This window comes from Anguilla rostrata, chromosome 3, assembly GCF_018555375.3.
Source record: "Anguilla rostrata isolate EN2019 chromosome 3, ASM1855537v3, whole genome shotgun sequence".
NCBI lineage: Eukaryota > Metazoa > Chordata > Actinopteri > Anguilliformes > Anguillidae > Anguilla > Anguilla rostrata.
This window is the reverse complement of record NC_057935.1, coordinates 44,029,571-44,050,449: the sequence shown is the minus strand read 5'-3', so window position 1 is coordinate 44,050,449 and position 20,879 is coordinate 44,029,571. Positions and strand designations below refer to the sequence as shown.

Sequence of the window (20,879 nt, the reverse complement as noted above, 5' to 3'; positions counted from 1 at the left end):
GACCCAATTTTCTTTCCCACGATGTGGGTCATCTCCAACGCATCCAGCGAAACATTGTTATTTGTTATTTGGCTACCTCAAAAAAATCAGCTATAGAGATAAATCAAAATGACATTGTCGAACTAAGTACGCGTTGTTTCTTGTTGATTAAAAATATTTTAAGTAGAACCGTCAAACCTTTTCTATAGTTTATTTCAAGCAGTTGGTCTGGAGACGTGCACCGGCAATTATACATTAAATCAGCTATCAGAACTTTAGCACAAATAAAATAATTGCCCGCATCCTGAAAAAAATCAGCTAGGACCCTGTTGAGAGGAACACAAGCTGAAATAACTGCACCCCTACCATGTGCAAGTAGGTACCCTACTGTAATTTACAACATAATTTCAGCATTGTGTTCTGTGATCTTCACCCATGTATGGTAGATAGCAACCATAAGTACCACCTAACCTACAAGCAGCATTTTGCAGCAGTTTGCTAGAAGTGTATTTGATTTACAGTTAACTACAGGAACTACCAACTACTTTTGCCCCTAATATATTTTTTCATTTTTTCCTGGTGGGAAGCGATCTACTCCACGATACAATAGGTGCCAACGGTCATTTGCCATTCATTGCTGGTTCTCCCAACTGAGCTGTATTGATTCGCTCCATGTGCAAAAAGTTCATAATAAATTTATTTGGTAGTTTCTGTTTCCCCAACACTCCCCATAAATCAGGTGAAGGTTTATATATGTTGTGCTAAATTAGACATTCAGGGCGTAATCTCCTCCAAGATACACTCTTTGCAGTCATTTTGAAATGTTTCAAAATGTGTTACTATGTTGCCTGCCAGAAATCTGCTCCTGATACTGTTATGTTGTTTTCTTTCTGAGGATGTTTTAAGTAAATACAACTCGCATTTGACATTACAGCATGTTTATTGATATGGTTTCCCCTAACAAAAAGTGGAGAGGTCACAGAGGGAACATAAGTGCCCATCGTGCCATTGTACAAGTCTCTGGTCTGTGTGGGGGAAATATCAGCCAGCCATCAATGGCCAGCCGGTCCTCTATTTTTAAGTCAGGACTAGGTCCATACAATACTGCAAATCTCTCTTGCACATCTGTACATAATATTTCCATGGCACTTTCCACAATGGTCGCATCCCACCTAATCGGAGATATCATGCACTTATTGTGGACTCGAGGAATAGGTATAGTTTCAAGAAACATGCGCAAACGTTCAAGACAAACTATAAAAACGAATTTTTCAATCCACAAGGTGGCAGCATAGTAACACAAAGCAAAACAAGGTAACATCCCTGATGTCACTAACTTCAAATACGGAATCAGTTGAAGTGAAATACCCAATGGCCATAAACCACTTTCCCTTTCGGTGTGATTCATAATTTAATAATTAAGTTTGAAAGATATCGTGGGCAAGAGCTTTCAGTTCTGTCAAATTATTATCTCGTACAACATTTTGAATTTCCATTTCTTCAGAGTTTTACAGGTTAGACGCCATGCAATGACCAGGTTTTATAACTGTCGACCTTTTTTACTGTCCATCTTTGCTGGCTGTGAAAATTATATGGGACTGAGATCATAACATAGCCCTGCGGAGTGACCTAAGTTTAAAATGTGATTCCAGATGAGTCAGGGTTGTATTTGTACTAATGACATGTAAAGAATACACATTACAATGAACATTATTTCACAGCAATGAACGGTAGTGTAGTTATTCAGAAATTTAGAAAAGAGTGCGCCGGCAACTGCCTGGCGGATTAGTCTCTCAGTCACGTGTTATTACTTTGTTTAAGGAAATGTATAACTTGAGGCCGATCCTGCGCGATGCAGCTGGTGTCAGAATATTAGCAATACGGGAAACACAGGTCTAACCGTCTCCGCGCGGAGACAGGGCATTATACAGTTAAGCCCTTCCTTTTACATAAATGCCTGGCACATTCCCTCTGCGATTGTGCAGCGACTATCGTTGAACGCGGGCAAGTGCAATGGTATGTGTTAATATTGTAACGATATTGCGATTGTAACTAATATTTTCTTTCAGTACAGTATTTTACGTATGGAATACGCTACGATTTATATGCTGAAAGTATTTTGAGGGTGGTAAAGACGAAATAAGGACAGAATGCCTCCTTTAGTGAAAGCGCGTGCTTGGTGTTTATAATATGACAGGCATTTTTTGTTATGAACTGAACTGCAGTTGTGAAACTGGTGTTACTGGATTAGTTCAAAACGCACAGACACATACAGCACAACACACCGTTAAAGAATGTCATATGTGAACCCCAGTTTGTTAGCTTTTTAAAAATTCTTATATTGGAAACCTATCCTACTAGTTAATTTTGAATTAGATAAACACCGTATTTATTGTCCAATTGTTTAATTCGACGACTCGTTTAGCGCAATTATCAATGACCAGATAACATCAGTGGTTCAGGTATTTTACTGTAGAAAATCTCCACGGAGAAGTGGTCTTTGTTAAACTGAGGATGCCGGATCGGTGGCTTGAGCCAATCTTCGGACAGTGACCTTAAAAACCAAGGCAAGAGAAGAACCACGACATGGACCCGGATGGTGTTCTAAAGGTGCGTGCCATCAGAAAACGCGAGATCCTCTGTTGTTTTGCCCTCGGACGACTTGAGTACTGGCAAAGACAAAGCGTTTGTTTTCTGTAACCTGTGCCTGTTTATGTATGACAGTGAGGATGTTGATGAAATTGCGGGTTGGGAGACTAGGATTTACTCCAAAGCATACATGTTAGATGGTCAGGTGGGACCTTGAGCACGGCAGCCAGCTAATTCTACTTGTGTCAGCGCATAGCGTGTACAAGTGTAATTTGAGAGGTGAGGTGTCTCAATGGGGCATTGCACTGCACGTTTACATTAATAAGTTAAATCAGCTTTCGGTTTCTTCTAAAATAATAGCCCCCCTTGTTAAGCTCCACAAAACCTTATTTATGAAACTCAAAATTGTTGGCGTTAGTATGATACTTTTCAGTTTCTGTTACCTCTTACTATTCAATAGACAGGTAATTTTGTTTTTTCAACCATGCCAATACTTTCCCCTGTACATGTTTTGTTACAGTGTGGTCCAGGTGTGCTTAGGAGAGACCGTTTCTCCCTCATAAGGCCTTTTGCCCTTTCAGGTGTTTCCAGGTGTAAGTCATACCTGGCCACACTGGTCTCTAGTCATTCACCTGTCAGGTTACAATTTTTGCATATAAATGAGGACCGTGGCAGCCATAATTCAAATGAGCTCAGAACTTCGTTTTGCATGGGAACCTGACAAAGTGAGCTGGCTTATCTTTTTATTCTATGAAATGTAATCCTTCTGCTAACCCTATAACTAGGGCCACAAGTCTGTCTCCCCTTGTCTCGATTGGTACTCTGCCAGCTAGACGCGGTGATAGCCTCTTTGTCAAGCTCCTTCTCAAATAATTATACACTTTCCTTCCTGACTCTCCCCAAATTAGATCAAATCATTTTTTTTATTATAAATGTCTCAGTTAGAAACTCATTTGTATGATTAGTCAATTGACTGTCCCATTGGAGTGCCTATGGGGACCACTGGAGGATAACCATTGGGATACAGGTTTAAACTCATGCAGGTCACATGGTGGGGACACACTAATGGCCCTACCAACAAAGAATGACTGGGTGTTCTGGGTGTGATACAAGTGATTCTTCATCTCATCTGTCCACAAGACCTTTTTATAGAACTCTGCAGGCTATTTTAGTTACTTCTTGGCAAACTGTAACCTGGCCGTCCTGTTTTTGCGGCAAACTAGTGGTTTGCATCTTGCAGTGTAGCCTCTGTAGTTCTGCTTATGAACAGTCTTCTGTGGACAGTAGTCACTGATATGTACATGGCTGCCTTCTGAAGAGTGTTTCTGATCTGTCATACAGGTGTTTGGGGTTTTTTTCGTCATTATGGTGAAAATTCTTTAGTCATCATCGGTAGAAGTCATCATCCTACCAGGCCCTTTGTGATTACTGCTCTTTTTCTCCTTAATGATATTCCAAACAGTTGATTTTAGTAAGTCTAAGGTTTTGCCTATGTCTTTAACTGTTTTTTTTTCTCACCATCACAATGGTTTCATTAGTAAAACACTGGTCCTTATGTTGACAGTTGCCAAAAACAGACTTTGGTGGCAATCAAAAGGCTAAAATCAAGACTAGTTACCAAAAGCTCTCTTATACTTGCACGAAGGAAACAATTATACACCTGACTAATCAGAAACACCTGTGAGGTCATTTGTCCCAAACATTACAGTGCCCTGAAATGGGGTGAGCTACAGATATATAAAGTGCTGAAATTCTTACACGGTGAAACCAAAATGTATAAAAAAATGTCCTTTAATAAAAGCTGAGAATCTGCACTTTAACCCCTGGTGAATTGTTTGATTACAGATCTAAAATTGTGGAGTGCAGAGCCAAATCACCAAAAATACGTCTTTGTCCCAAATATTTATAGATATTTAATGCAGAAGCTAATCAGAACTGGCGACTACACAGGTCAATGTAATGGGATATTAAGTCAATAAATGCTTGACACAAGGCCCTTTTTACTAATAAGTAGTACAGAATTACAGTGACATTGTTGGTACTGAATGTAAATTTTAAAAATTAAAGAGGATGATGTCTACGCTGCTCAGTACAGTTGTTTGTTCTCACATAAAATTTGTTTTGTTTGCACATGAAAAAATAAATATTTGCAAATTACAAAATAATGAGAGTTGTGTATTTAGGAAAATGAACTTGCATAACTTAGGAGTTAAAGATTAGGGTCTGATTTACTAAGATCTTTAGCACGTGCAAAACCTTTTAGCACACATAAAGTGAATAAGATGATGAATGCTTGATCATGGTATTTGTTTTGCACCAATCATTGGTTACGTTATTAGTTTTGCATATGCTAAAAGGTTTTTCACGTTAAGGTTTTTAGTAAATCAGGCCGTAGATGTGAGTTTGGCATTTCCTAACTTTGTTGGACAGCCTTTGAGTGAGTTGAGGCCATAGGGAGGAAAGACCCTATCATTTGTACTGTTTTGCTGATTGAAAAAAATCTATCATAGATTAAGCTTGTGCTGTTCATCAAATCATGGACATATCAAGATCAATCAGAAGATTGAAAGTTCTGAAAGCTCACACTCTTTCACAGTTAGTGTGTGCTTCACCTTGTTCTGTAAAATGAACAATGTCATAAAAATGGAACGGAACTTTAAAAAAAGGAACTGAATCCAGATTTGCTCAGAGGAAATGTGCACACGCGCACACACACGTACACACACACATGCGCATACGCACACGCGTATACACCCATGAAACACATGTGCACACATATCACATGCAGACAGTGAGAGAGCTGATCTACAGTCAGTTTTTACTGGGACTGATGTTGAATCTGTACTCGTGCACCTACTGTGGGATTTAACCACTTAATTGTGTTATAGGTTTATGCATGTTTGACAACTGCAATCAGTTGCGACAATAACAAGCCTTTGTCTATGCAATTTTGCAAGTTGGTCAAGATACAAATGTCTGCTAGAAGCCTAAATGTAAATGTAAGATTCAAAGTTCTCCCTCACCTTCTCTGTTTTATCGGTTTGCTTCTCTTTCTCTCGCTTACAACATTTTAGGCCAAGAAACAGGACACTATAGTATGATTAATCTCTCTTTCTCTGACATTCAGGTGAACAGGACTGGCTCTGTCCTTCCTCATGGTGCTCTTCCTCGCTCACAGCCGCACTGTGTGAGCTGGTTCGAAGACTCCACCCCCCACCAGTTCCTGCCTCCACCCCTGTTAGCCCCTGGCCCCTCTCTTGCAGGTACACGTGGTACATATCTCAGATAATTTCTCGTGTCATTTCCTGAATCTAATGTCTGGTAACGTCACTCTGGCCACTCACATTTCAGCAAATCTAGGGAATACAGTAGTCTAGTAGACGTGTTTGTACCAAATGGGGACTTCCAGTTTGGTATGTGCTTCAAGCGGAACAATTACAGTCTTGCATTAATGCACACGCAGCACATTTTTTGTGCTGAACTTAAATTAAAATAAAAGTTCCCGCCAATGATCAGCAAAGGGCCGGATGTTGTTAGTTCCACCCAACTTGATCAGCATGGCAAATTCAAAGGACAAGCCTGAGCTTGAGGACCCTCAAGCTGGCATTGTTCAACTAAAATCAAGTATGTTGCTGGGAATACGTTGAACATGCTAATCCGTTTGAAACGGCATCACCTGAACGTGCTTATTACTGGAGAAAGGGAAAAAACAGGCTGGAATGCAAGCTCTTCTCATGATGACCTTCAAGCAGCTTCTTGCTCCAGATCCAGTCCAAGCCAAATCAATATAATGGTAACAAATACCATTGCAGCTTTTATCACAGTGGATCTGCAACCATACTTATGCTTGAAGTGATGTTGCCATTTTGGTACTACCTACTATGTGTATATTTAAAAAAGAAAGACCACATGCAAGTATCAATGTGCCTTATTCTTTTTCAGCAAGAAATTATGGCTAGTTAGTCGCTGTTTACATTTTCCTGATGAATGAAAAGCAATTTTATATTTAGTGCTGCATTTTTTACTAGTGTATCAAAAATTTACCATACTCTGAGGTCTAAACTGAGGTAGGCCAAACTGCCATTTTTGTGTACACTGCTAGACTACAGTCAGTAGTTTCATCAGGGAACTGGACAAATGTTTTTTTTTCTTCTAATGAATTGCCCTGAGATTGTTTTGAGAGTGCAGTCTCTCACAGTCTTTAGCTTCCCCTCCTTTGGGTCCTTTGCTCCCTGCAGCAACACCAGACATCTTGTTTCCCTCCTGTGGTCAGCATCAGTGACATAGTGATGTGAAACCTCCATTACGTGTCTCTGCTGTGGTAACATGTATAGTTCTTGCAACTAAGCCATAATGTCACAACCAACTTGCATAAATGTGTTGGGAAAATCAAATATGCTAAATGTTGTTGGTGGGAAAACTGTATTTGCTAACTGTTGTTTGTGGGAAAACCATATATGCTAAATATGACAACTGCGTCGGTCTGAAACTAGCAAAGACACTTGCGTTGCGCTTGGCGCCGCTTTGCGCCGGATGTAAGATAGAGCCCAATGACTGAATTTCTATGAGGGTTCGTTTGGGGGCCAAAGTTTGTAAACAACACCTTTTTTCATTTGTTTTCCTGCTCTCTCTCCACTCTTTCTCTGTTGTTCTCTGTCTCTCACCCCTGTGTGTGACATACTGTGATACATGATGAGACACATCTATAAAACCACTTGTCCAGGAAGCAAAGCTTATAACCTTGTTGTACGTCGCTCTGGATAAGAGCATCTGCCAAATGCCTGTAATGTAATGTGATGTAACGTAATAACCGTACAGTCATGTATGAAACATGACAATATCTTTATATCAACATAAATTCAATATCAACAGAAATTCAGTATTTAAAAATGACTAATACCTCTATAAACTGTTCTTGTTTTTCAGAGGAGTTCTCCAACCCCGCAGTGATGGGTCACTTGGGTGGCTCACGGCGGTGTTCGGCCTCTCCGGTGTCGGTAAGGAAGATGCTCCTCTCTCTGATAGAAAGTTCAGGGGGGACCAGGTACCAGCCCCTGTCACAGCACTCCCCCCCGCCTCGCCGTGGCACCCCGCCGTCCAGGGACGGCTCGCCCTCCAGCTCGGTTACCAGCGAGGACGAGCCGGGCGCGGGGCTCTCCACGGACAGCGAAGACGGCGGCTACAACGAGCCCACCGGGGACGGCGCTCTCAAAAGACACGACACGTCGCAGCTCGACGCAGACGCGGACCAAGGCCTCTCCCTGCCACGGATCAACCAGTTTATCTCCCGCAAGAAGCGCCTATCCCGTCCCGCGAGGACCCTCGCACAACCGACCCCCGCCAAACACATCGCGAGACGAAGGGAGCGAACGGCACAGACGGGTAAAAGTCCGCTCCCGGACCTTCAGCCGCACCCACTCCAGTCATCAGAGAAGCCCCGCTGTGTCTCCCTCTCGGCCAATCTGAACCGCCTTCTGGGCGTGGGACTCCACCTCCCTTTCAGGGGCCCTGGGGTGGTTGTACAGGGCCAAGAAGAGGGTCATAAACCCCGCTCACAGTCGGATACTCATGTCTTGCCAGGTACTTATCCACAACTGTTACCATAAATGTATGCCAGTGATCACACATGGGTAATCCATATGGTTAATCAGTTCAGGTACACACAGGTAATCAGCACTCACCACAGTTGTCAAACACAGGTAATCCATTGTGGTAATTAACACTTAAGTTATCAGGTAATTAACACTCAAGTTACCCACAGGTAATCCATACGTTTCATCAGTTCACTTCAGGTGAAGAGCAGCCATCACACACAGGAAATTACCACCCAGCCCAGGTACAGAGTATTGAGCACAACACTCAGCACTCACATCAATGCTCACACCAAAGTAATATTCCACCGGGGTAATCAATACTCATCCTTAGGTCCAGGGCAGTGGTAGTATCCTGAGTCTTACTGTGTTTTTATCACATTTCAGGGCCCAGGAACGTCAGTGAGAATCTTCACACTCCTGATAGCATCCTCAGAGCCAGCAGTGACCTGGAAAAGGTGGGAGTAACCCCTGACCCCAGACAGGTGACCACTGGACACAGGTCATTTAGTTCCAGTGTACCAGTGGCCATTAGCATGCTCACCTGAAGGAGTACTGCTGTCCCACTGCAACCACTATTGGCCTAGAGTACTTCTAGGTTTATATTCACACTTGAAACAAGAAGGCTGCTGTAACTAGTAGTGACTGGTGATAATGATTTAAAATCAGTTAAGGATTTAGTTAAACACAGTAAGAGCACATTTGTGCATAGTGATAGTGTGTGTGTGCCCTGTGTGTGCCTGCATGTGTGTGTGTCTGATTGTGTGCGTGTGTCTGTGTGTGTGTGTTGCCGTGTGTGTGTGTGTGCGTATTGTATGTGTGTGTGTGTGTGTGTGTGTGCGTGTTTGTGTTTTGCAGGAGAATGCTCACTTCCTTGTGGCGGACATGGTGTTGGAGGCAGTGGAGGGGGCGAAGTGGGCAGTCCTGGGTGAGAGGTCGGCTGGGGTGTCACCGTGGTGTGCAGACTGCATCCAGGAGACCCAGAACCAGACCAAAAACTGCAGGTCTCTGTACATAAAGCACTCTGCATCTGTAGCTTCCTCCGACAGTGGCTATGTAGGTAAGACCCTGTGTACTGCATCGACCAAGCTACATACGCACAGAGAGATCTTTTTAAATAAGCAAAACTCAGCTATTTTAAAGGGATAGTCCAACATTTTGGGGAATTTGCCAAATATTTTCCCAAATATTTGGACTATGCCTTTATGAATTACTGGTCGATATAAGAGCAGAGGTGGTGCTATAACTAGTGCAGGAGTGACCATGTGCATGGGTGGTGCTGTGGTTGAATTAGGAGTGACTGGAGGAGGTGCTGGGGTAGATTGAGGAGAATGGGTGCTGCCACAGGTGTGGCATACCACTTTTCATTCTTAGGCTTTTGACAGAGTGACTTAAATTACTAATGACTTGTTAATACTTTTACAGTCAAAGGCATGTCACGAAGTGTTACCTAATTTTAATGTTTTTAGATAATGTGTAAATCCATGTAAGGATCTTTACACACATTCACATTTTAATGTACATTTACATGTATATTTTCTGTCTTTCTATAAAAGTTAATGCATGTCAATTTCAGGTATCTCCGTTTTATTTTGATTTCCTGAACAATTGCAGCAAAAGAGAAAAGTATCTTATAACAAAAATATTCACATTTTAGGCTTTTGACAGGGCTGGTTAAACATTTTTCAAATTGTTTTATTATTTTGATGCCTGGAAATTTACGGAAGCAGGAAAATTGTAGCCACAGCTTTTCTATACTATGTTTCAGTGATTGCAGGCACAAACACACACACACACTATTGGGACTTGTGCCTCACCTGCGACATCAGAATTAATGGGTCCCCGATTGTCTGCCCGATTGTCTGCGCTGTTAAGGAGTGACTGTGGTTGATGTTTTCCGTTTGTTCCTCAGAGTGGTGTACTTCACAGTCCTCCTCGACCTGCCCCCCCTCTCCTTCCCTCACTCAGGAACAACCACCTCCCTCAGGTGTGAGTCACAAAAAATGCCATTTTGCACCACGACTCCCTTTTCCTTTTGTCATACATGTCAAAGTGTGACCAGGGACGGGCTGCATTTCAGTTACACGTACTTGATTGAATTTAGGAAAAATCTTAGCGTGTCTTTTATCACAATACTTCAGAAAGATGTATGGATATTCCTCCTATTAAATTATTTAAAGTGAGCCTTTGTGATCCTCACCCTCTGTTCCATCTTTGTTCACCTCATCCATAGACATATGCACTCTACACTTCACACACATCTGCGTGTGTTTTGTAATTCAAATATTTTAATCACTTAACTCTTGTTAATAACGCCTGTTATCAACCATTAGAAATGAGGCAGCTTCATACAGTTTGTATTTGTTGGATATAATGGCAGGGATTCATTCTGCTAGCATCAATTTGCCCTGGCATATTTAATTGGAAGTGAGGCTGGAATTAAGTCGGCGGTAGGTGTTTAGCTAAGCTAACTAACAAGATAACCTTCATTTGCTAAGGCTGCGGTAAAAATAAATTAGGGCGTCTCATAAGAAGATTAGTGTGTTATTAAAAAGGCACAAACGCTTGTTTCATTCCAGTTAGGAAATTTGTGCTTGCAGATCACCAGTCTTTACAAAACTTGACATAAGGGGAGTTAGTGGTGTACTGCAGAACTTAGTTATTTAACAAAGCCTCTCCCATTTTACCAGGATGGACAAATATTTACGCAGAAAACTGGAAACTAACTGGAAGTTACCTGAAAAATTATGTGTTCCTCTGCCTTTTTCAACATACTGCTTTTCAAGAAATTTATTTAAAAATTGTAATTTTCATAATACAAAGTACTACATTTTATATCCTTGGAGCAAGTATTTTGTAGTTCATTTTGATACAAACAGTGAACTCCGTAAGTATTTGGACAGTCTCGCAATTTTTGCTGTTTTGTCTCTGTACTCCAGCATATTGGATTTGAAATGAAACAATGAATATGATGTTATAGTGCAGACCATCTGTCAGCTTTAATTTACTGGTCTTTACATCTATATCAAGTGAACCATGTAGAAATTGCAGCCCTTTTCATACATAGTGCCCCCATTTTGGCAAAGCAAAGGTCATTTTCAACGATCAGCAAGATCAAGAACACTCTCCAGAATGTAGGCATGAATGTGTCAAAGACTAAAATAAAGAGAAGCCTGAACCAGAATAACCTCAGAGAATTCACTGCGAGATGCAAACCACTGGTAAACCTCTAGAACAAAATGGTTAGCATTTGCGAAAAAGCATATTTTAAAAAAGCTGTTGAGTTTGGGAACAAACTATTATGAGTATTAACCTGTGGTGAAGTGATGGAAAGATAAATGTGTTGAGAAAGAAAGGAACTGCGTATGATCCATCTTTGAAACACTGTGGTAGTGTTATGGCTTGGGCATGTTAAGCTACTAATGGGATGCTAATGCTAGTGCATTGGATGATGGTTCTCCTTACAGCAGGACAATCACCCCAAACACACTACTAAAGCTGCAAGAAAATTTTCCAGGGCCAAAAAGTGGAATGTTCTTGACTGGTCAATCACCTCAATCAAGTCAATCACCTGACCTGCACCCAGCTGAACATTAGTTTCACTTGCTGAAGACTAGGCTGAAGGCAAAAATCCCCCGAACCAAACAGGAACTGAAGATGGCTGCAGTACAGGCCTGAGAGAGCATCACCAGAGAAGATACCCAGCATTTGATGATGTAATAGGTCACTCCAGGCAGTCATCGAATACATAGAATTTTCAACCAAATACTAAATATGACCTTTTGATTATGTTCATTTGTCCAAATTACATTTGGTCCCCTAAAATGAGGGGACTATATGTAAAAAGGGTTTGTCCATTTATATTAACCTTTCATTTAAAGCTGGCAGTCTGCACTGTAACTTCATATTCATTATTTCATTTCAAATCCTATGTGCTGGAGTACAGAGCCAAAACAACAAAAAATGTGTCACTGTCCAAATGTGTATGGACTGCACATATTCTTTTGATGCATATTTAAACTCACAGAGTAGAATCTTAAGCATTCGTCGCAGCTGTGTCCGCTCTGTGTTTGTGTGGGCACTAGCTGATTCTTAATCTCTTCCTCTTTCACTACTGCTTCTCTACTTCAGAAGCTGATAAACATGAAACTGCTGCAGACAGTGAGTCCAGCTCAGTTCTCAGGTAACACCACTTCTGGCGTTCTGAAGAATCATTCACCAGTACTTTTACACTACATTTGAAGGGAGATTTCAGACCACTTCTGGCATTCTGAAGAATCATTCACCAGTACTTTTACAGTAGATTTGAAGGGAGATTTCAGACCAAATGGCACACAGTGTGAATAATGTGTGTGTAGCAGATGTTTTGCATGTGTAGTGAGGAGTAGTATATGTGTTGTGCTTCAAATTTTGTGTGGTGCATTTGTATTGTAGTGTCTTTGTATTCAACCAATGAGTGATTCTAGTTCGCCGTCCCCCGCTAGCTCCTCTCAGTTTCCCACAATCCTCTGTTCTGCGGAAGTCCTCGCTCTGCAGTTGGTGTCAGTGTTCAAGAAGCAGTGGTTTGCCAAGGAGGATGTCAGCCTCACCAGCCTGCACTCAGCATTACAGGAAGTGAGCATTACCATGGTTACACTCCCCCACAAACACACAAACACACATGCGCAGTCTTAGTGTGTGTGTAGTGTATTTGCATTAGTTCTGCTCAGAAACCCCCATGCCCCCCAGTCTGCACTGTGTCCTCAGCAGAAATAAAACATGTCAGGGTAGAAGAACTCAGTGTAGGAAAGGGCAGCATATATTTTAAATAAGTATTTTCCTGTATGTATTTAATAAGTAATATATGTTGTTCACTTAATTTTGTGGGGTTTATTCCTCTGTGTCCACCTGCGAAGCTGCCTATCGTTTTGATTGCAGTTTGTAATATTTATTGAGCAAAGAGGAAATGACTGTTATAGTACAGGAAACCATGCCTCCAGACCTGAAACTGACAGTATCACCATTTCTTGCTGACTGTGACTCACTGGACCTCTGAGACACACTGCTTTTTGATTATGACTGACTCTCTAGTGTGTGTCTCCTTGACAGTTTCTCCCTGGCAATGACTCCATGGAAACAGAGGACATCCTCACCCTGGCTAGAGAGATTAAACAGAAGTCCAGGATGAGGGGCACTTTGACATGGGCTCCACCCCGGTTCCAGATCATCTTCTGCACTCACCCCACCCAAAAGTGAGTGTACAGGGTGGGGGGTGGGGGGGTGGAGGGGTGGAGGGGGGGTAGTTAGTGGGGCAGGTCATGAGAGGAAAGTTATGAGAGTTATTGGCAGAGTGAAGCAGGGATTGAAACGAGCATATACATGCTTACTGTAGTGCCATTCTGAACTAAGGGTCTTATGTTCAGTGGTGTTGCAGTCATCTGGTTTATGTGACTGAGTATGTCCTCCCCCTTCTGGAACAGGCTGGAACTCCTTCCCTGTTTGTGTGTGCATGTGTGTGCACATGCACATTTGTCTGTGTGGGTGTGTTGTGTGAATGTGTCAGACCTGGGTCAAATACAAATATGTATTTGTATTTGAAAATGTAGTTAAATGCATATTTGAAGTATTTTCAAATACATTTACACATGAAATACTTTGTATTTGATTTATTTAATTTATTTTCACGGAAAACCAAATACTTTCCCAAATAGTATTTTAAAAATACATTCCGTTAAATACTTTCCTGGGAAACCAAATACTTTTTTCAAATAGTATTTAGAGCCTTTTAAAAATACATTAAAATACAAATACAGTTTAAAAATATTTTGAAATATTTCTGTGATAGACAACAGAAATGACTGAGTCAGCAACAAGGTGCAGTGTGGGTATGTAGGGTAGGGTATATGGGCTATCTGAGTGTCTTTGTCTTCTACAGGCGCAGTGTGGGTATGTAGGGTTGGGTATCTAGGCTATCTGAGTGTCTTTGTCTTCTCCAGGTGCAGTGTGTGTATGTAGGGTAGGCTGTCTAGGCTATCTGAGTGTCTTTGTCTTCTCCAGGTGCAGTGTGGGTATGTAGGGTTGGGTATCTAGACTACGTGTCGGTCTTTGTCTTCTCCAGGTGGAGTGTGGGCATGTAGGTAGGATATCTAGGCTATCTGAGTGTCTTTGTCTTCTCCAGGCGCAGTGTGGTTGTAGCTTCCCAGAATTACCTCTGCGCTGGCTGTGGGACACAGGTGGAGGCCAGTGAGTATCACCCTGTACAGATGGACTCTGCCGTGTGAAGCAATGTGGAATAACCAACTGGAATGCACCTTAAAACACCTACTGTATTACTGTCAACCAATCAATCAATGAATCAACTTTAATATCCCAGTGGAGGAGATTTGATGTGCCGCAAAGATCTCAGATAATAACATGCACAGTAGATGAGAAACAAAACAAGTGCATTACATACATACTGTACAGTAATCCTTCCAAAATTATTCACACCATTGATAAAGATGAACAAATATCATGTATAAAATGCATTATTCAAGTACTAAGCTGTATTATTTCTCAAACAATTCAAAAGTAATTTGAATAATGATTCAGTTTATTGCTTGAATTGCTTCAGTCAAATATCCTGCCTTATAAGTGGATGCTATTTAAAAAGGTAAGTAATATAAGTTGTTATGCATTCGGTGTCAGCAAAACAAATAATAATTTTTAAAAAATCTATGAACTCATTGCTTGTTGTTAAATTTGACCATTTCCCCACCAGAGTACCTGAAGAAGCTACGCTACTGTGAGTACCTGGGCCGGTACTTCTGTGACTGTTGTCATAGCGATGCTGAGTCTGTGATCCCGGGACATGTGCTTGAGAAGTGGGACTTTGGCCGATACCCAGTGTGCAACTTCTCAAGCAGGCTGCTGGAGAGCGTGTGGCATCAGCCACTCTTCAGCCTGGCCTGGGTTGGCAAAAACCTGGGTTCCCGAGCCCGCGAGCTGGCCCGCTTCATGGTGCGTACACGCACAGGCACGCGCACGCACACACACACACACACACACATAATATATAATAATGCAACGCTGATCTTATTTAAAATTGCTTTAATTACTATACCACCTCTGTTTTCCTTCCAGGAGCTTCAGGAACAGCTGCTGGCCATTAAGAAGCTGCTGACTGTATGCAGATTATCAGACAGGTGATGACTCCGTCATAGTGACTATTTTTTCTTTTTCTCCTTCTCTCTCTTTCTCTCTCTCTGATTGTTATTGCCATCCCTGAATGTACCATTGATCCATACTGCAGCTCTGTCCATTGCTAGAGGCTGCCGCTGATTCTCCTGGTTGCTGTGTTCCTTGTTGCTAGGGTATTGCTGGAGCTGGAGCAGTTGCCTGGGCACCTGACACAGGAGCCCCTCCTCCTCTCCATGGACGACCTTCAGAGGATCAAACGCGGCCAGCTGGTCTCCCAGGCTCGAGCACTGCTACGGACAGCGATCGCTCATGTGGGCAACTGCCAGGTAACTGTCCTCAATGTCTTTTTCCCAAACTAGGCTCCACCCTCGCCAATCTTCACACATACCAATCTCCACCGTCAATACGCACCACTCCTAAGTACCATCTACCCTCGCTAATTTCCACCCAAACTAACCTCCACCCAAGCGGGCCTCTACCCTCATTAAACTCATCACAAACTTAGCTCTGTTTCACTAGCCTCCTCACGACTAACCTCCACCCTCAATACTCTCCAATCTCACTGCACTCCACCCTCATAACCTTCCCCTATACTACCCTCCACCTAAACTAGTCTCCACTCTTGCTCTTACTCCAGTCTCATTGGCCCAGTAGGGGCAGGTACGGGCATGTGAGTGTATTCATGGAAGGGAGAATGGGGTGAAGAGGGGGCGGTTTACTACTGCTGCAGAGGCCTCCTGTGCTGTGGGTGTCATGTGTGCTAAAGATCACAGGCCAGTGCTGAGCCGTGTGCTCTTGTGTCTCCAGATCTGCCTGGCCAGGGGCTTCATCTGCGAGTTCTGCAAAAAGAAGGATGTGCTGTTCCCTTTCCAGACCGCGACCTGCAAACGCTGCAGAGGTGGGAGAGTATTAAGCACTGTGGGTCTCACCTCTCCTTTCACAGGTTCTTGCACAGCCCGGTTTACTGGATGAGATGCGGAATACTTTATTGTCCCAATCACTCGGACAGAGGTTGAGTACATATGCTGAGATGCCAGCACCATTTACTGGAATAACCAGTCTGTGCTCCTAGAGATACAGTATGATAACTATGAACTGTAAAGCTATATATGCCGGTGTCAGACAGGGTCAAAATATACTGTACATTTTTCTCTCACAGGGCAGATGTGAGTCAATGGGCACTATTTTAACAGTCGTGAAGCGTGGTCAACAACATGCCACTGTACTAATGCACAACGTACAACCACACCTAGGTAAAGCGTAGAGTAAGGCGCAAGGTTCAAAAGGGCTAGTCTTAGTGGCTTATCTAATTAATAGGTGTGTTTTTTAGGCATATCAAATCAGTATCATTTTCATGTAATAATTCAATCACAATCATTTTCCTTTATTAGCCGTTTAGTTCTTTTTAGAATCGTTTTATTCAGTTATGGAGTAACAGGTAAAATCAGCAAGGTTTTAACTGCTGAAAGAATGGAAATCTGGTCACTGTAATTCTAAAAGTATTAAGAACTAAGAATATGGTTAAAAATTGTGTTAAAATTGAGAAATTTGAATGAATCTTTGAATTGTATCGAAATGTAACAACCATCTTGCATAGTGAGTCCCAGGACCATTTTTTAAAGGAATGTAATGTATTAAGGTGATTAAAATGTCCAAATGCAATGTTCGCAGGACAAAGTTGATAAATCAAGTGGATAAATCATTTTGTCTGCTTACCAGGTTATCGGTTTATTAAGTGGACATGCAGTTCACCATCACTGCGACCTGACTTAAGACCAGGTTTTGTTTGGTCATAATGTAAACACAGCAATTCTTCGACAATGACCATGACCACACTTCATTTTATGACAAACTATATGGGCACAAGGTCATTTGCTATTTTGACAGCGTAGGCACTGGACGGGAAAATGACAACTGCATCTCTCTGAAACTAGCAAAGACACTTGCGTTTGGGTTACTGCCATGTTGCGCTGAGTCCAAGACAGAGCCCAGTGGCTGCATGAACTCCAGTCATTTGTAATGGAGCCCTGTGTTTCAGAGAACCTCTCTCTGTCTGTCCTTTAAAAGGGGGTTTCTGCCAACTGATGCTTTGTCTTTCCCCCAGACTGCAAATCCTGTTTCCATATCGAGTGCTTCAGAGACGAGGAGTGTCCCAAATGCCGGAGGATTCAAACTCGCAGAACACGGACAGACTCTGAACTCAACTCAACTCCTCAGTAGAATTGAGTAGAATCGTTTTTTAAATAATTTTATTCCTATTTTTCTCCTTCTTTCCTGTGAATATAAAAGCGGCTACAGAGTCCATTGTCCTCGGTGCTGTGTGGAGGGCAGCTGCTTTTTGAACTAGACAAATGGTAACCAAGATTAAATCTCAGGTGTTGCTCTGATGTCTGAAGTCGCTTGAGTGCAGAAGATTTGCTTGAATTGCTTAAGGACTCCGGCACTTATCTGGTCTGATGAAGTGTTAAGTGTGTACCCCGGAGACACGTTCTGCGCCGTGAAATTGTTTTGCACGCAAAGCAGCTCAACCGCTGTTATTCTGAATACTGTGTATTCTGAAAGCATGAAATGCTATGCATTGGAAATCCAATAAAGATAGCATTGCAGTACAGTAATATCTGACCTCAGGAAAGCACAGCACTGCAGTACAGTAATGCCTGGATTCAGAAGAATGCAGTACTCTAATACAGTAATGCGTGGCATTATGAACACACTGTGAGAAACATTCCAAACACAGCCTTAGACCATATTTTCACACCTGATTCCATTAGATTTGCTTTCCTGCCATCCTCATTCCTTGTGTGTTCCTTGTGTGTTTCTTGATTCTGGAATGCTCCAGGAGGTTACTGTGTTACCTGCAATGACCGGCTATTCTAGCTTTGGCCACACACCTTCAGGAAACGTCATACTTAAAGAGCATGGAATATTTTTGCTCGATTGGTGGCAAAGACAGGTTTAATTTTAAGCACACTTAGGTTGACATCTATGTGTGTGTGTGTGTGTGTGTGTGTGTGAGTGCGTCTGTGTGTGTATGCATGCGTAGGTATGCATATTGTGTGCATGTGTGTGAATGCTGACTCTCATTACTGTGGCCTCTGATGTACCGTGAAAGTGTTGCAAATTGAAGTATCATAATGAATGTCTTTTCTTTCAAAGAGGAACTGATGCATCTGTAAGAGCAGCTGCTTTGCTGTCAGTACTGTCGGGCTTTCCCTGTTGTAACTTTGATAATAATATAAGCTATAGAGAGCAGTGGGTAAAAAGGTGCATTCAGTGTTTTTTAATGAGAAGTGCATTTGATGAAAACTTGAACTCTGTAAATGCTGGACAATCCGCACAGGTCGATACAAATCTCATTGCATGCTTCGGAAAAAGAGCACACCCCACCTGCTGCTCTCCTTTGAAACAGAAATTAATTAATAAATCAGAAGCAATTTGTTCTCTGTGGCGACATGTGATCCACTGCTCTGCAGTGCCACTAATAACACACGCTTGCTCAAACCCATTTTTTGTTTCATCACTACTTTGATTCTTCGGTGGTGTCACCTGTGCTTAATCCTGCCGGACATGTCTGGTCCTTATGTGCCATCCACACCTCAACCTGCACACAGTGCAGGTGAATCACCAGTATGATAACAAATCAAGCGTTTTTGAGCTGATGGTTTGATTAATACCAACCCAGATACAGCACCAGGCCACAGCCCTGTCCAAGGAACCACCTTAGAAAGGGAAAGCATTTGTTTTGTTTCTTTTGAACAGCAGGTATCCCATTGAGTGTCAAGCTTGGTGTCTTTCTCTGTATCTGTTGAAATAAACATTTACGCATTGTACTTGTGTGTCCTTGTTTTTTTTTCTGGAGTTATATGTCAGAATCTAAGCTGAATATAATTTCATGAATCTGTTTTGCAAATATGATTTGATTACAGTAATGTGTTTTAACTTTCTGTGCCAATGCTGGGGTGTGGCAGTGTTTGAGAAGTGTTACGAACTTGTCAAATGATTCAGTCCACAGTGGGTTTGATATGACTTATCCTGGGTTAACACATCACAAAAAAATGTTCTCGGACAACTAAAAAGTGTGCCAAACCTGTCACGTCAAGTGCTCCGTTTCAGTGCATTTAAGACAGTCGTTCCTTTGTGTGGGTCAAAGACAAGGTTGATGTGAATGGGTACAGTGACCCAGTATGCTTCATTTTTTCATTATTGTGTCTATAACACGCCCAGCAGTCTTATCTCATAAGATAAGCATGTTTAAAAGGAGAACTCACTCTGAATTCCGGAACATCTCTGGCTAAAATGATATAATCTCCAGTGTCAATCTCCAATCTTCCCATTTTGGCAGTATCTTGAAATCTACTTTCTCCATTACAAAAGTGTTTGTGCTTGTTTTATGCAAGTTGTGGGTGTGAGACAAGCAAGCTGTATATTGTTTATATCTTCAAACTTAAAACTACTAAGAAGTGGACGAGAAGGATCTTTAAGACAAAAGACAAGGAATGCCTATGTGAAATCTAAAGGAAATAGGCATTATTATTATTGTTGTTGTTGTTGTTGTTCTTGTTGTTATACATGCTATGATCTCTTTACTAAAACACCACCTACAACACACTGAATGCAGTTCTGACCATCTTTTATTTGCTATTCAGTCCACACAGTCAGTATTACCAGAATAGCTCATAACACTGTTTAGTTATCTCACAATATCCCTGGAGCTCTGCAGCTTGAGCCAAACAATGTGTCATTGTTTTTGTGTAGCAAGAGAAGCAGTGCCAAAGTAAACCTCTGCTGTGTTTGCATTTTATATCTCATTTTTTAATAAAGCCCTTTTGGCAGGTGTTTAAGTTCCTGTAATTTAACCTACACGTTCCTTTACACTTGCAGAAACATTCAATTTCCTCCAAAGGCGAATGAAGGGAGGTTCACATCGCGAGGTCGATTGGTTGTCTGTGACAGTCATATGTTCCCAGATTAAATCAGTTTTCCCTATTTTTGAGCGCGAGAGGCCACGCTCCAGTCAATTATCAGCCGATGAAGAAAGAAGTGTTATGCTATGCTTGTATAGGCCTACTTCGAACATGTACGGTTCCACGAGGAGCACGCAGCAGGTAGGTTACCGTGTTTTCTTTTTCGTTTAAACGCCGACAATCTGCCGGTCTTTTTTCAGCGTGACTTTTTAGAAGACAAAAGTAGTGTACTAGTGTGTTTACTAGCAAGCAAGAAAATGTCACATAATTGCATTTTAGTTATGCATTGGAACTATTTGGGCTAGATTGCTGCCACAATAACTTTGACTTAAAAAGGATCGGGCATAGCCTGCATTCTTCAGATAGCCTATAACTACTTAAAGTATCTTGGTAAAATTATGCATTTGTTTATATGTTAATTGTATGATTCGGTTTCCGAAATGTTTATGATTGGCAATAACTGTGACAATACGGCTACAGCCTGTGTCTGTAATAGCTACATCAAGGCAGTAATGAAAGAACATTTTTCTGTTCACTCTTGCAACTGGCCGGACTATCGCGAGCAGTGTTTTAAAATGTTCGGAATATGGGTGACTGT

The 20,879-nt window shown here is 41.8% G+C and overlaps 1 protein-coding gene across 3 annotated transcripts; it reads left to right on the top strand.

Moving 5' to 3' along the window:
- The first annotated feature begins 1,815 nt into the window (after positions 1-1,815).
- Positions 1,816-19,147, top strand: rubcnl (rubicon like autophagy enhancer). 3 transcript variants are annotated; one of them, XM_064327818.1, is made up of 16 exons: positions 1,816-1,995; positions 2,442-2,589; positions 5,696-5,831; positions 7,495-8,148; positions 8,547-8,617; positions 9,018-9,219; positions 10,072-10,146; positions 12,291-12,342; positions 12,644-12,773; positions 13,248-13,390; positions 14,317-14,381; positions 14,899-15,137; positions 15,261-15,322; positions 15,490-15,643; positions 16,125-16,215; positions 17,422-19,147. In XM_064327818.1, exons 2-16 carry the CDS (start codon positions 2,566-2,568, stop codon positions 17,535-17,537), a joined length of 2,214 nt encoding a protein of 737 aa, XP_064183888.1. In that variant the 5' UTR covers positions 1,816-1,995; positions 2,442-2,565; the 3' UTR covers positions 17,538-19,147. The 3 variants fall into 3 exon arrangements, with proteins under 3 accessions (XP_064183888.1, XP_064183886.1, XP_064183887.1); XM_064327817.1 differs by having other exon boundaries at positions 1,817-1,995; positions 2,456-2,589; XM_064327816.1 differs by having other exon boundaries at positions 1,816-2,589.
- Positions 19,148-20,879: the final 1,732 nt, after the last annotated feature.

Excerpts from the sequence above, each read along its gene's own strand:
- rubcnl (XM_064327818.1), top strand. The coding sequence starts at position 2,566 with ATGGACCCGGATGGTGTTCTAAAG. Across the intron at positions 12,343-12,643 it reads GAGTCCAGCTCAGTTCTCAG|CTCCTCTCAGTTTCCCACAA; the intron begins GTAACACCACTT and ends GTCCCCCGCTAG. Across the intron at positions 13,391-14,316 it reads TGCACTCACCCCACCCAAAA|GCGCAGTGTGGTTGTAGCTT; the intron begins GTGAGTGTACAG and ends TGTCTTCTCCAG.